Source organism: Magnolia sinica, chromosome 10 (assembly GCF_029962835.1).
Source record: "Magnolia sinica isolate HGM2019 chromosome 10, MsV1, whole genome shotgun sequence".
NCBI classification, from domain to species: domain Eukaryota; kingdom Viridiplantae; phylum Streptophyta; class Magnoliopsida; order Magnoliales; family Magnoliaceae; genus Magnolia; species Magnolia sinica.
This window is the reverse complement of record NC_080582.1, coordinates 8,861,705-8,878,480: the sequence shown is the minus strand read 5'-3', so window position 1 is coordinate 8,878,480 and position 16,776 is coordinate 8,861,705. Positions and strand designations below refer to the sequence as shown.

Genomic DNA, 16,776 nt, shown 5'->3' with positions numbered 1-16,776 from the left:
ATGATCTATGTATTTTATCCATGCTGCTCGGTAACGTGGCCCCACACACGTGTGGACCCCACCATATGATGTATGTATTGTTTCCTTGCCGTCCATCCGACAGGCTATGTGGGGCACACCACAATGCATTTGTGATCCACACCGTCGATCTATCAGGTGGACCACACTATAGAAAACCGTGGAGATCAAACGTCCACCATTGAAACCCGTGTTGGGGTCACAGAAGTTTTGGATTTGTTTGAAATTTGTTTTTTTCTTAAGTCAGGTCCACGTGACCTTATGAACAGACTGGATGGAAAATAAATGTGATGGTGGGCCCTACCCTGATGTATCTATTTCATACCAACACCTCCAAAGGTAGACAGTGCTGTGGGGCCTCCACTGTGATGTAAGGGTGCCATCCACACCGTCCGTCCGTTCCATATCATCCCAGGTCCATGGGCCTGGGAATGAGGTAGATTCAAATCTCAAGTGGAGCGCATTGTCCAGCACGTGGACCCTTCCTTGATCTATGTATTTTATCCCTCCACACGTGGGCACCATGTGGTGTATGTGCTTCATCCATGCCGTGCATCTATGGGACCTACCTACTGTGTGATGGCTGCACGACCACACGTGGGATGTGGGACCCACGTGATGTATGTATTTTGTATCCACGCCGTCCAGCAACTGGACGGTGGAACACCACCCTGATGTATGCACTTTTTATACACCGTCCATCCAATTGATGTGTGGGCCAGCAAGATGTATGTGTACATCCACACCTTCCGTCCAGATTTCCTTGGACGTGGGGCCACCTCACACGTGTGGCACGTGTGAAGGTGGGGCCACCTTAGCATATGTATGTGTTTTACCTACATCCGGACGGTGCCATGTGAGCCACACCGTGATGTATTTGTTCCATCCGCACTGTCCAGATGTGCGGGATGGTGCTGGACTGCTTGGATAGGTGCTGCCATGCCCTACCCCGCCGTGACATGTGTTTTATCAAACACCGTCCATCCATCAAGCTCCGTGGGTCCCACTATATGACGTCAGCATGTCTACAAGGGGCTCACATATGAGGTATGTGTTGTATCCTCAACGTCCATCCGTTTGGGGACGTGGACCCCACTTTGATGTATTTATTCTATATCTACCCTATCCATCTGTCTAGGGTGGTGTGGGGCCCACGTTGATGTATGTATTGTATGTCCACGCCACCCATTTGTCGGGCCATAATATGATGTATGTGTTTTATCTATACCGTCTGTAGGACGATGGGCCCTACCATGGTATATATGTTTTATCAACACCGCCCAATTGGGACGAGACCCACCTGAAGTATATTTTGTATGCATGCTGTCCATGGGCTGCAATTCACCATGGTATATATGTTTTATCCTTGCCATCCAATAAGTTTTCGGGCCCATGGGACATGACCCATTGCGATGTTTTGAGGCCCATGTGATGGGGCCCACCGGATGTGTATTTGGCCCATGTGTATGAGGCCCATTAGTGCAGCCCATTGATGCAACCCACTTGATGTGTATGAGGCCCATTAGGGCGGCTCATTGATGCAGCCCACCTATTGTGTATTCAAGGCCCATGGGTTGTGGCCCATTATGATGTATTTGAGGCCCATGGGCGAGGCCCAATGTGATGTATGTGTGGCCGTTACGTTGCGTATGAATCCCTTATGTGGGTCACTCCTTGGAAGCAATGTTGGTTAGATGTCCACATTAATGGGCAGTGATGGTTAAATGTTCACACTGTGACATTTTATTAGGCCTGGCTAGGCCCATTCTCATCATTCTCTAGTAGGTTAACCCAAACGAATGGGCCCCATTGATATTATTTAGTCCATCATTGGTCGTCCATCTATGGACCTCGCCTCGCGTCGAGACCGATTGCCGATTAGCGATCGAGGCCGTTTATTTTGACCGATTGCCAATTAGAGATCGAGGCCGTTTATCTTGACCGATTGTCGATTAGCGATCGAGGCCGTTTATCTTGACCGATTGCCGATTAGCGATCGAGGCCGTTTATCTTGACCGATTGCCGATTAGCGATCGAGGCCGTTTATCTTGACCGATTGCCGATTAGCGATCGAGGCCGTTTATCTTGACCGATTGCCGATTAGCGATCGAGGCCGTTTATCTTGACTGATTGCCGATTAGCGATCGAGGGCATTTATCTTGACCGATTGCCGATTAGCGATCGAGGTCGTTTATCTTGACCGATTGTCGATTAGCGATCGAGGCCGTTTATCTTGACCGATTGCCGATTAGCGATTGAGGCCGTTTATTTTGACCGATTACCGATTAGCGATCGAGGCCGTTTATTTTGACCGATTGCCGATTAGCGATTGAGGTCGTTTATCTTGACCGATTGCTGATTAGCGATTGAGGCCGTTTATCTTGACCGATTGCCGATTAGTGATCGATGCCGTTTGTCGTGATCGATTTGCTGATTCCGATTATTGACCGATTTTAATTGTCGAGGCCGATTATCGAGACCTATATGGTGTATATGCGACTCGTAGTTGAGGCCTTTTGTGATGTATGTTAAGCCCATGTGAAAGGCCCATCGTGATGTGTATTAAGCTTTTAAGTGAGGCCCATGGTGTTGTATATTTGACCCTTATGTAAGGTCATGGGTCCATTATATGTTAGGATCTATGAGGGTCATTCTTCGGGGGCAACGTTTGTTAAATGTCCACATTGTCGAGGTCGATTGTCGATACCGGTCATTGAGACCAATTATGAGTATGTGACTGCATAGCATCATGATATATGCCCATACGCATCATCTGCGTATTTGTTATGAGATGTGGTTGACCATTGTATATTTCATTAGGCAGTTGTTATGAGACTCCCTGATAGGAGAAGGTTATCTCACATGAGCGCACGGTATGCGCATGGTTGATGCATGACTGGATTATATGACTCATGCATCTTGCATTGTGTGCCCTAGTGACATCAGAGTTGTAGCCTCCACAGGCATATCGTGGATGGCCAGACGGGACACCGGAAATCTGTTCTACATGGGGTACTATAGATATCCCTGAGTGAAAGTCCCCAAACCCTCTTGGTTCCAGAGGTTGCTCTAACGTCTAGACCGAGTGGATGCATGAGCGCATGAGGCTCGTATATCGTTAGGCCGCGTCTCCGACTGTGTCGTGGTCGGTTGGAAGGGGGTACGGCCTTACCTGCCCGAGAGGAGGGGGCAACGCTAGGCTGAGTCTGACCAGCTCGAGGAATGGGTTCGCTATCGACGAGCCGAGCCCGATATTGCCAAGCAGATAATGAGGTCACTTCCACTCACCTTGTTACGCGCGATGGGGCAGCAATCTGGTTTGGAGTGTCATAGACTCCGGTGATGTCCCCAGAGAGTAACTGTACTGATATGTGGACTCATTGAGCATAAATTGCATACTCATTCATTCATTAATTCACTATCCACTCGGGCTGATTGTGCGCAACTATTTGTTACGTGTACATTCGTATGGCCAGGATTTCGGTTGGGCGCGCGACTAACCTGAGATCAGGAGTTTACCACATTGGGTCTGACTATCCAAATTTAGGTATGGGACTGGTTTGGATAGAAGTCCCTTGTGATGGACCTCATAGCTTGCGATACTACGTACTATCATCCTGGCTTCACACTCTAGCATGGTCATTCCATTCTCATCGCATATTGCATTACATCCGCGGCATATGACATTTTGGGTTACTGTGTTTTTGGCATTTATATGGTCTAGATACGACTGATGCTATTCATGAACTCATTAAGAATTGCATATTGCATCACATCCTCGACATCTGATATTTGGCTCTTTACGATTCCTCATTTGCATAGTTATTTTATATTACGTATTCTGATATTGATGGACTCATGGACTTGTCCGTATTTCCATTTACTCTATTATCGTATAATTTATGATCTTGTCAGTATTTCTGCTTACTCTGATAATTTATGATCTTATCAGTATTTCTGCTTATTCTGATTATGTACGATTTATGGATCACTAGTATTTCCGGTATTGTATAATGATGGCATTGTATTGAATACTTGGCACTTACCTTATGCACATACTTTCACCACCCTCTAAGCTTTCTATAAGCTTATGCACGATAGATGTGTGCAGGTGTTATTAGGTTACAGCAGCGTTGAGCTTGGAGCGTGCAGTTGTATTCTGGAGCTTTGATTTCGATATATGTATTTTTCCTTTCAGCATTCTACTCAAATGATTATATTAGTGGATATGTGATGATATGTTGCCTTTGTGAATTAGGTAATCTTGTGGTTATGCTTATTATGAATTAAATGTACAAAAAAAAATCCTCCTTGTAGGATCCCAGGATCGGAATCTGGCGTATGGACGCTAGGAGCCGAGAATGGGGTACTACGGAGGTTGTCGGCACCGGATTCGGTGATCGGGATTCCTGCGAATCCGATTTCCGGGTTTGGGGCGTGACATGAAGCAGAATCATCTTTGTAAATCTAACTATATGAGTAAAGAAGTGAGGCTACTTTTGAAGAGATTAAGATCGTCTCTAGAATACTCATGAAATAAGGATACAAACAAGACCAGAAATGTGTGAACTTTTAGATCTCCAATTATATATGAATAGACGTGTGTTATGTGTCCGGTGAGTTATATAAGGTCCTTAGTTCAAGACTAATGGGTCACTAAGTACCTGGCATAACTTTGATACGTATACACTAAAGTCAAGGTTCAAATCCAAAAAACACCTTTACTTATGCACCTATTTATACTGATATATCATTCGTTCTAGAATCTGATTTTATTTATGAAATTGTGGAGGATTGTTGTGTTTTTTAGAATAAAAATAAATTTCAAAAATAAAAATTACTTTTAAAAAGTAAATAAATATATCAATTATTTAAACTTTCCATAAATAGTGTGTATAGCTAGTCAGTAAGAGAAAGGGTTTTTGCTTATGCAACCAGGGTTCAAATCTGCTCAAGGACGGTGCGAAGCACCATTCGTGCACACGCGCGCGGCGTGAGCTGTAGGGCTGCTTGGGTGCTTTATTAGGCGCACTTAGCACTTCGCACGTTCGCATTGTCTAAAGAGCCTTAGTCTTTTTTTGCACTCGATTCAAACTTTTTGGGCCATGGTACCCTGATGTTTTATTATCTTCTTTTTTTTGTCGATTGAGAGTAATTGTGACATGATTGTATATGTAGTACCTATGCCATGTGTCGCTTATGTGGATACAGTTTTTCCTGTTGGATAACTGCTTCTGTCTGAATGGGTACAGAAATAACTGCCATAGGACAAAGAGTCATGTCCTTTCATGGAAGGCAATTATTTGCTGTGAATGGGTATGAATTTCTTGAAGAGGCACTTTAGCACATCCTCAGGAAGAAATCTATAACTTTTCAATTGATATAAATCCTGAATACTATAATCCAGAAGAAGATACTCTTAATCCTTAAGATTATATCATCTTTTGTGCAATTACTCTCGATCTGATTTCTTGTTGAGTTTTTTCTTAACGTCTTAAGGCATATTGATGTTAAAAATAGAGATATGTTCAACACTTAAACGTGCAAATTTTCGTGTTGAAAATCGGATTGAGAGTTCATTGTATCTCGAAGACAATTTGCAGATTTCCTTCGTTTGCACTTGCTGGAACTTCCAGAAAAAAGACAGCAAATCTGTCTTGAGAAATTGACTATTCAAGTTGAGTCTTGAACCCGATAGATCTGATCGTTTCGTTATCATTTTCTTCTATCCCTCGTTGTATACAAGAAACACTTAAAAATTCTAACAACAATATCATCTACAACAGCAGGACTGCCAGAAGCAGAGGCTCTCCTAAAATGAATAGCCAGCCTCTCACCAGCACAAGCTCTCCACTCATGGTCACTTCCTGCTACTAATGCCAGCACCAACACTGTATCTCCATGCAAATGGACTGGGATCTCATGCAACAGCCTTGGAAGTGTATAACAGAGATAAGCTTACCAGGTGCGGGCTTCCAAGGTAAGCTCGGTAACTTGAGCTTCCCCTCATTTCCAAACCTCATTCATCTCAATCTCAATGGCAACACTCTCATTGGATCCATCCCAGCTCATATCGGCACTCTTTACAAACTCATGTCCCTCGATCTGTCTGCAAATAATCTTTACGGTCTATACTGAACTCGGGCCATTTGCATTAGCTGTACTTGTTTTAGTCATACATTGATCGCATTAGCCATTCATTTATTTTATACACCGAACCACTTGATCGAAGGGACAGGAATGCCCTTTGGGCCAGAGCATCTAACAGGAGGTGGTCACCTAAGGAAATCATGCAAAAATTGCATGGATGGGATTGATTCAATCCATCTTGGCCTTATGTTTTATATAAAAGCCATGGTGGTTACCTAACAAAAGTAATTCTTCATAAATATATGCAATCCACGAAGGGTCATAGACGGTTAGACTTATTTTCTATGTAAACAATATTGACCGTCCGTAATTAAAGGCCATGGAACAAATCAAATGGTTAATATTTGCCACTTTGCGCGATTTGCGTTCGCGAGGCATCCAAAGAAGGGCCCACAAGAGTCGTGGTGTTGATTCGCCAACTGTACAACCATGTGCATAGAGAATGGCACATGCTACCACATGTCAACATGTGGAAGGTGTTGATCGTGCCACGTCACCCTCATACCGAGTCCTACGTTGCAACGTCCACGTATAAAAGTACACAGACAAGAAGCCAACGGGAAGGTGGAAAAATCAAGAGAAATTTACAACTGTACGACCCATTTATGGCCCATTTACATTTGTGAGTCCACTTCTTTTTACCTCTCAAGAATAAGCCCGTACGGATGGACGGCTTCCCAAATGTCGAAAATGCCCCTGCTTTTCCTTCCGCAAGAGGATCGGCTGGTGCTCCAAGACGAGCGCTGACGCTCCCCGAACTCCGAGTTGTGCGAACGGTTCAATACATGGGCCCCACAGTTATGTATTTATTATATCCACAACGTTCATCCATGTTTCGAGATCATTTTGGAGTATTATCCAAAAATAAAAAATCATATCCAAAGATCAATTGGACCACACTACAAAGAGCGGCGGGAAAATTGATTCTCACCGTTAAAAGTTTTGTAGGGCCCACCATAACATTTATTTTCTATCCAATCTATTCATAAGGTCACAAAGACCTGGATGAAGAGGAAATTTTTTTTTCATAATGATCCAAAACTTATGTGACCCCTAAAAGGGTTTCAATGGTAGACGTTCAATCCTCACTGCCTTTTACAGTGGGGTCCACTTGATAGCTAGATCTGTCTTATATTTCATCTCAAGCTTAATATGAGTTTGCCAAATAGATGGACGGTTTGGATATAACACATACCTCATAATAAGACCCACAAAAAATGATGGTGATTACAGGAAGATAAAAAAACAAAAGCTAGGAACCTATACCGTAGCCATAACTGTATTCCATACATTTTCGATACATCCTTTGCTATGTATCAAAGTTCTTTCGATATGATCGAAAAAGGTCCAGAACTGTCCAGCAAGTTTGCCTAAAAAATCCTGCAATTTTCGATCTACATCGAAGCATATTTGGCGGCACCTATGGCTACGGATTATATAACTGTAATTTGTGCATTTTTTTTTTTACATGGAGAACTTTATTCTACCTACAATTTTCTCTAATACATATTTATATAAATATGTATATATAAGCATATAAATTTTTTTTTCTCTCTCTTTTGCATTTCTTTCTTTATTTATTTAACAAGAATATCTTCTAAACCAAACTTAGTTACTCGATATATCCTATATGATTTTGTAGTAGGAGAAGCTACTTTATCCAACCAACTTGGTTATTTTCCAAGATTCCATCAGGTCAATGGTCGAAAATCCATTTCATTCACTTCGCGGTCAATTTCAATCAGTTTGCGGTCAATTTCATTCATTTCATTTACTTCGCAATCAATTCCATGCATTTCACAGTCAATCCCGGCGATTCCCCTTCACTTCATGATCAATTCCATGCATTTCACGGTAAATTCCCTTCACTTCACGGTCAATTCAATGCATTTCACGGTCAATTCCGTTCATTTCACGGTCAATTCCATGCATGTCACGGTCAATTTCGACGATTCCCCTTCACTTCATGGTCAATTCCATGCATTTCACGGTCAATTCCCTTTACTTCACGGTCAATTCAATGTATTTCATGGTCAATTCCCTTCATTTCACGGTCAATTCCCTACATTTCACGGTCAATTTCGACGATTCCCCTTCAGTTTACGGTCAATTCCATACATTTCACGGTCAATTCCCTTTACTTCATGGTCAATTCAATGCATTTCACGGTCAATTCCCTTCATTTCATGGTCAATTCCATGCATTTCACGGTCAATTTCGGCGATTCCCTTTACTTCACGGTCAATTCCATACATTTCACGGTCAATTCCCTTTACTTCACGGTCAATTCAATGCATTTCACGGTCAATTCCATTCATTTCACGGTCAATTCCATGCATTTCACGGTCAATTCCGGCGATTCCCCTTCACTTCACGGTCAATTCCATGCATTTCATGGTCAATTCCCTTAACTTCACGGTCAATTCAATGCATTTCACAGTCAATACCCTTCACTTCACGGTCTTTACCATGCATTTCATGGTCAATTCCGGCAATTCCCTTTCACTTCACGATTAATTCCATGCATTTCATGGTCAATTCCGGCAATTCCCCTTCACTTCACAGCCAATTCAATGCATTTCATGGTCAGTTCCCTTTACTTCATGGTCATTTCAATGCATTTCACAGTCAATTTGCTTCACTTCACGGTTATTTCCATGCATTTCATGGTGCTTTATCAATTTCACTCCATTCACTGCCTTATACTCAAATACACGTATGAACTCATCTTTGCCATCCTTATTCATTCTTTTCACCCATTTTCTTCATTAAATCTCCATAGGGATGGTAGAGATGAGTTGGGACATGTATTTGATTGTAAGGTAGTGAATGGAGTAAAATGCATGAAATTGACCGTGAAATGAATTGAATTGACCGTGAAGTGAAGAGGAATCGCCGGAATTAACCGTGAAATGCATGGAATTGACCGCGAATTGAAAGGAATTGACCGTGAAATGAATTGAATTGACCGTGAAGTGAAGGGGAATCACCAGAATTGACCGTGAAATGCATGGAATTGACCATGAAGTGAAGGGAATTGACCGCAAAATGAATTGAATTGACCGTGAAGTGAAGGGAATTGACTGTGAAATGAATTGAATTGACCATGAAATGAATTGAATTGACTGTGAAGTGAAGGGAATTGACCATGAAATGCATTGAATTGACCGTGAAGTAAAGGGAATTGATCGTGAAATGCATGAAATTGACCGTGAAGTGAAGGGGAATCACTGGAATTAACCGTGGAATGCATGGAATTGACCGTGAAATGAAGGGAATTGATCGTGGAATGCATTGAATTGACCGTGAAGTAAAGGGAATTGATCGTGAAATGCATGGAATTGATCGTAAGGTGAAGGGGAATCGCCTGAATTGATCGTGAAATGCATGGAATTGACTGTGAAATGAAGGAAATTGACCGTGAAATGCATTGAATTGATCGTGAAATGTATGGAATTGACCGTGAAGTGAAGCGGAATCGCCGGAATTGATCGTGAAATGCATGGAATTGATTGCGAAGTAAATGAAATGAATGAAATTGACCGCAAACTGATTGAAATTGATCGTGAAGTGAATGAAATGGATTTTTGACTATTGACCTTATGGAATCTTGGAAAATAACCAAGTTGGTTGGATAAAGTAGCTTCTCCTACCCCAAAATCATATAGCTAGGGTACGTTAAGTAATTAATTTTGGTTTAGAAGATATTCTTGTTAAATAAAGAAAGAAATGAAATGAAAAAAGAGAAAAAAAAATTTATATGCTTATATATACATATTTATATAAATATGTAATAGAGAAAATTGTAGGTAAAATAAAGTTCTCCATGTAAAAAAAAATGAATAAATAAAATAAAATAAATTACATAGACTTTTATAGGCTACCGTTATTGCTACGGCTATAATCCGTGGGCAAACCAGCTTCAATGCATATTAAATGCTCTTTGATGTGTATCGAAAATAGCAAGATTTGTAAGGCAAACTTACTGGACAATTCTGGACCTTTTTTGATCATATGGAAATACCATTGATACATATTGAAAGATCTTCGATACATATCGAAGGACATATTAAAAAAGTAGGGGTAACCGTTATAGCAACGGCTATAATCGGTAGCCATAGGAAACCCATCACATTTCAGACAAAGCAGGGGCATTTTTGAATTTTGGCAAGTCATCCTTGCGCATGAGAATTATTCTAGCAAGATAAAAAGAAGTGGGCTTAAAAATGTAAATGGGCCATAAATGGGTCGTACAGTTGTAAATTTCGCAAAAATCAAAATAACAGGAATTGAATTGAGAATGCAGAGAACGTGAGTATATTTTATTACGGGAACCATTCATGCTGCCACGGGGCACCAGATCGTGCTATGTTGACTTGTCCATACTGGCTTCAACGGTACAGCTGGTTGCCGCCCGTCGCCAATTTCTTTTAGAGACGCTTGCGTACCTGGCGTTGGTACTTACCGGTGTAGTTTTTTTTTAACGTAGGTAAGACGACCTAGTCGTGCATGAAATCCACGCCGTCCATCGGGTGTATCAACCGTGGTGAAATTCCACCAGTGTGAGTGTGTTAAAAAAAAAAAAAGGATGTAGAAATACAAACCAAATTCATCTTAAGTAGCTTAAATTAGCTCATTGGCCCAATCCAATATTGTCGTCCAATGATTTATTTGAGGATATAGTCATTGACAGATTGAATGACAATACATGACTTGTACATCTAATCACAATTAATTAGAATACGTTTATCTTTATTATTTCTTTCACGGTAAAAATAAGATGGGCTTGTCCAATGTAAGGTCACAGCTGTAATGCAACCAATTTCTATAAATGCACCATGATTGGATCCAGGCGTAGTTTTTTTTAACGGTAAGACAACAGTCATGGCCATGACATAACGCCGTCACCGCTCTGCTTGTTGCACCTTGTTTCCATACTGCCTTTCGTAATTCTTTCTTCGCCATCAGACAATATCATCATAGCAACAGCTTAGGACTGCCGTGACATCAGAGTGTTATGAAATGGAAAGACCAGCCTGCTCGTAGCATAATCTCTCGCACGTCATCGGTCGTCATCACCGCTTATAATGTATGCACCAACTACGTTAATACTCTTTTTTTTCAGTCGAAATAGAGATGGGATCGCAATCAAAGCCATTGGATTAACGAGATAAATGACCATACCTGAGTGACAGACTATAGCAACAAAGCTCGCAACATGAATGCTCTCTCCCTCATTTTCCATCTTAATTCCTACCTTTCATTCTCATTCCATGGCAACAATATCATCTGGAACCATGACCCAAAGCATATTGGCGCTCCTAATAAACTCATGTCCTCTCGCCATCGCTCTGCAATCATACCTGTACTAATGGCATCAATACCCCTATGCAAATATGGGATCTTGCAACAGCTGGAATTTGAGATAGCTAGAGTCTTGCAATGGTAAGCCACCTGAGCTTCACCACTTCCACCTCCTTCAGGTCTAATCTCAGTCAAACTTTCCACTTGTACCTCCACTCAAAATGGCGAATCTCATGGCCCATCCTCTGCAAATGTAAAGGGATAATCCTAGAATAGATCTTGGGTAATCGAGATTGAGCTCATTGTCCATAACCAATCTAGATCGGTCCATTCCTCCAGCTTTGGGTAACTTGAGAAACCTTACACTTTTGTACCTCTCTGTATCTCTACAGCAATCAAATTTCTGGTTCAATTCCTCCACAATTTGGGAATTTAACGAATCTCGATAATCTTGATCTATCCAATAACAGTCTAACAGGTTCTATCCCTTCCACTTTAGGGAACTTGACAAAGCTGACAGTCCTCTACCTCTTTCAAAATCAAATTTCTGGTTCTATTCCTCCAGAACTTGGGAATTTAATGAGCCTCAATAAGCTAATATTGTACCAAAACAATCTGACTGGTCTGATCCCTCCTGCTTTGGGTAATTTGAGAAACCTTACACTGTTGTTCCTCTACAGCAATCAAATTTCTGGTTCAATTCCTCCACAATTTGGGAATTTAATGAATCTCGACGAGCTTGATCTGTCCATTAACATTCTAACAGGTTCTATCCCTTCCACATTAGGGAATTTAACAAAGCTGACAGTCCTCAACCTCAATAAAAATCAAATTTCTGGTTCAATTCCTCCACAATTTGGGAATTTGATGAATCTCGAAAAGCTTGTTCTATCCAATAACATTCTAACAGGTTCTATCCCTTCCACTTTAGGGAACTTGACAAAGCTGACAGTCCTCTTCCTCTTTCAAAATCAAATTTCTGGTTCTATTCCTCCAGAACTTGGGAATTTAATGAATCTCAATGGGCTAACATTGAACCAAAACAATCTGACTGGTCCAATTCCTCCTGCTTTGGGTAATTTGAGAAATCTTACAGAGTTGTTCCTCAACAGCAATCAAATTTCTGGTTCAATTCCTCCACAATTTGGGAATTTTATGAATCTCGACAAACTTGATCTATCCAATAACAGTCTAACAGGTTCTATCCCTTCCACTTTAGGAAAGTTAACCAAGCTTACTGTATTGTCCCTTTCTTACTGTCAATTATCTGGTTCGTTGCCTCAAGAAATGACAAAAATGACAAATCTTTCTCAACTCAACTTGGATGGCAACAGCCTCTATGGCCATTTACCTCAGTTATGCCAGGGCAGATCTCTTCAAGCCTTCACTGCTGTTGGCAACCATTTCACTGGTGAGATCCCAAAAAGCATCAGAAATTGCACTAGCTTAATAAGAGTGCGACTTAATGGAAACCGACTTGCTGCAAACGTATCGGAAGCCTTTGGTGTATACCCGCATCTCATATTCATGGACATCAGTGACAACATGTTGTTTGGTGAACTCTCACCAAATTGGGGAGAATGCCAAAATTTGACAAAGCTACAATTATCTGGGAACATGATCGCCGGTAGAATTCCTCCTGAGATAGGGCAGTTGACTCAGCTAAGTGTGCTTGGTCTTTCTTCAAACCATCTGGTAGGCGAGATTCCAAAGGAATTTGGGAGGCTGACTTCTTTGTTCAACTTAACTTTAAATGAAAACCAGCTTTCTGGTCAGATACCCCAAGAGATTGGAAAACTATCCAATTTGGAGGTTCTTGACTTGTCAATGAATCACCTAAGTGGTCCAATACCACCTCAATTAGGTGATTGCTTCAAACTCCAATATCTGAAATTGAGCAAAAATGTTTTTAATGGAAGCATTCCTTTTCAGATCGGTAACCTAGTATACCTACAGGATTTACTAGATCTAAGTCATAACTCCCTCAATGGACAGATATCACCACAATTCACGAAATTGATTCGGCTGGAAAAGTTAAACCTCTCCCACAACATGCTGTCAGGCTCCATTCCACCTTCTTTTGAAGGGATGTTCAGTTTGCAATCCATTGATTTTTCATTCAATGCTTTGGAAGGTCCTCTTCCCAACAGCAAAAGCTTTCAGAAGGCTCCTGCAAAGGCATTCATAAATAATAAAGGCTTATGTGGTGAAGTGCAAGGTTTGCGACCTTGCAATGCCTCTTCAATCAGTCATGGTGATGCGATGAAAGGTCATAGAGTTGTAATCTTCATTATTCTTCCTGTCTCAGTGGCCTTGTTTCTTTTATTTGTAATCATTGGCATTTCTTGCATTTATTACCAAAAAAGAAGAAATATAAAGAAAGAGGTTCTTAAGAGGAGCAGCGAAAATCCATTTTCAATATGGAATTATGATGGAATTGCTGTGTTCGAAGACATCGTGGAGGCAACAGAGGGTTTTGACAACAAATACTGCATTGGAATTGGAGGGTATGGAAAAGTTTACAAAGCAAATCTACCAATGGGTCAAGTAGTAGCTGTGAAGAAACTTCACCTACTCGAAGGAGGGGATCAATCTAATCAAAGAAGTTTTAGAAATGAGATACAAGCATTAACCGAAATCCGCCATCGCAACATAGTGAAGCTTTATGGCTTTTGCTGCCATGCTCGATACTCGTTTCTCGTCTATGAGTACATGGAAAGGGGAAGCTTGGCAAGTATCCTCAGCAATGATGAAGGAGCTGCACAATTGGACTGGACTCTAAGGGTGAAGATTATTAAAAGTGTGGCCCATGCTTTATCTTACATGCACCATGATTGCACCCTGCCAATTGTCCATCGAGACCTATCAAGCAACAACGTTCTGCTGAATTCCGAACTTGAGGCTTGTGTTTCTGATTTTGGCACTGCACGATTGCTGATACCTGATTCATCCAATCGAACTATGCTTGCAGGCACTTATGGATACATCGCTCCTGGTTAGTCACTAATATATTCTCAACACTGAATAGTTTTATCATAAATTAGCCTTTATTGTTCTTAATATTTTCTATTTTTTGTTGAAATTATTTACTATAAAATTTGTGCATTAGTTACCACACTATTGTCAAATGGGGCAATATTCTAAGGCAACTAGAATATGAGAAAATTCATATTTGAAAATCTTAAGAAACTTTCACCACATCTTATTAGCTATTAAATTTCTGGCATTGACCATTTTTAACTGTACATTTGTTGGCCACCAATCGGTTGGATAGAATCCCTCCATAAGTGTTATTTCTGGGATCTTCTCTATCTACAACATGGGTCATGTTTCCAGATGGTCTGGATTGATTTACATGCATACCAAGTTTAGATGGATGAACAACGGGTGGTTAATAAATGATTGAAAAAGCTCATGTCTTCTAGCCCATGCTAGTAAATCTGAGTTACCCGGTATGCTTTTATCATATTGAGTAAACTTAGTTGAGCCCACTGTGAATGTATGTGGTTTATCCACACTGTCCATCCGTTTTTCCAGCTAAATTTAGGGGTTAAGCCCGAAATTGAAGTATATCCAAAGCTCAAGTGTACCATACCACAGGAAACAATGTGGAATAATGATTTCCACGGTTGAAACCTTCCTAGGGTCCACATGATTTTTATTTGTCATCCAACCTGTTCATAATATGACAAAGACATGGATGAAGAGAAAACACAAACATCAGTTTGATAATAAAAAAAACTTCTGTGGCCTCTAAGAAATTTTCAATGGTAGAGGTTCAATCACACGGTTTACTGTGGTGTAGGCCACTTGAGATTTTGATATGCTTCTGTTTTGGGCTCAAGCCCTAAGATTATCTTTTAAAATGGATGAATCGGAATGGATAGATTAAATAAATAACAGTGGACCCCACAGAGTTTACTCAGTACGCTACCGTTACTGAGTTACTTGGTACACAATCCGCTTCCCAGGAAATGTGGCATCGTGAAATGCTCCATACCAAGAGATCCTATAGCATGAGCTTGGGCTTTCCCTGTTGTGTAAGGGTTCCACGGCTCTAAGATCCAGACTGTCCATGTGATGTCTCACACAATGAATGCCCCACACAACAAAAGAAGTTTCTAGATTGGAAAATCCTAACCATTGAATCTATAGTCTTTTTTGTTGAATGTGCGCAATTGCCTTTTTTTTCTTGATCATCTATCCGTTGGCCACTAAAATGGTTAGGATTTCCAATTAGAGAATTGCCAATGCGTGAGCCATCCAAATTGGGGCCCACCATTCAATGGTTTGGATCCTGGAACTATGGACCTCACTAGTACAGACTCAAGACCTTAGATACTCTTGAGTGCGTTTGTTGGTTGTTTCCTTTACTTCTTAGGTAGAGAAAGAGTTTATCTACTGATGATTAGCAAAGAATAAAGAATATGATTGAACAATCTTCTATCATGTAGAGCTTGCCTATACAATGAGGGTGACTGAGAAATGCGACGTCTATAGCTTTGGTGTTGTGGCACTTGAAGTGATGATTGGAAGGCATCCTGGGCAACTCATCTCCTCCTTGTCATCACCAAATAGAGATGATCCACTGCTAAAGGATATGTTGGACCAACGTCTCTCCAATCCGACGGCGGAGGTTGCACACGAAGTCATATTTGCAGTGTCCATGGCCCTTGCATGCATTCGGCCGGATCCTGACTCTCGGCCAACCATGCACCATGTGGCCCAGGAGCTATCTGTTGGTGGGCCTTCTTTCTCTCTAGAGCCATTTCATGCACTTACATTTCGTCAACTGATGGATCTAAAGGTATAATTGGGTGTATGAAAATCAATGAGGTTGTGGGCATGTAGTGGCAAGAACATTGCTGTGTGTGTCTATTGTATGAAAATAATCAAACGGAGGTGTTTTTCTTGTTATGATGTGTACACAGTTCAGTGTGTGGATTCCATGTTTATATAGAATACATATTTCTGGAATTGGTGATAAAAACCAAAATGTAATAAAAGTAGGATGAAAGAATAAAGAGGTGCAGTCCAATTCCCACCACAAAGAGGAAATAGAATTGCGTACTAAGTAAACTCTGTTGGGTTGGATGTAGTCTATCCATGCCATCCATCTGTTTTTCAAGCGCATTTTAATGGTTGAGACCAAAATTGAATCATTTCCAATCCTCAAGTGGACCATAGGACAGGAGCTTTGGATGTGACTCATTCTTTGTATATTACCCTAAAATGATCTCTCAAGATGGATGATGGCGTGGATACAAAACATATATCATGGTGGGGGCACAAAAATTGGTGACG

The 16,776-nt window shown here is 41.0% G+C and overlaps 1 protein-coding gene across 1 annotated transcript; it reads left to right on the top strand.

The window, feature by feature from the left end:
* Window positions 1-5,894: 5,894 nt before the first annotated feature.
* LOC131217313 (MDIS1-interacting receptor like kinase 2-like) lies at window positions 5,895-16,352 on the top strand. Its single transcript, XM_058212226.1, has 4 exons — window positions 5,895-5,998; window positions 11,865-11,950; window positions 12,260-14,467; window positions 15,927-16,352. Exons 1-4 carry the CDS (start codon window positions 5,895-5,897, stop codon window positions 16,283-16,285), a joined length of 2,757 nt encoding a protein of 918 aa, XP_058068209.1. The 3' UTR covers window positions 16,286-16,352.
* Window positions 16,353-16,776: the final 424 nt, after the last annotated feature.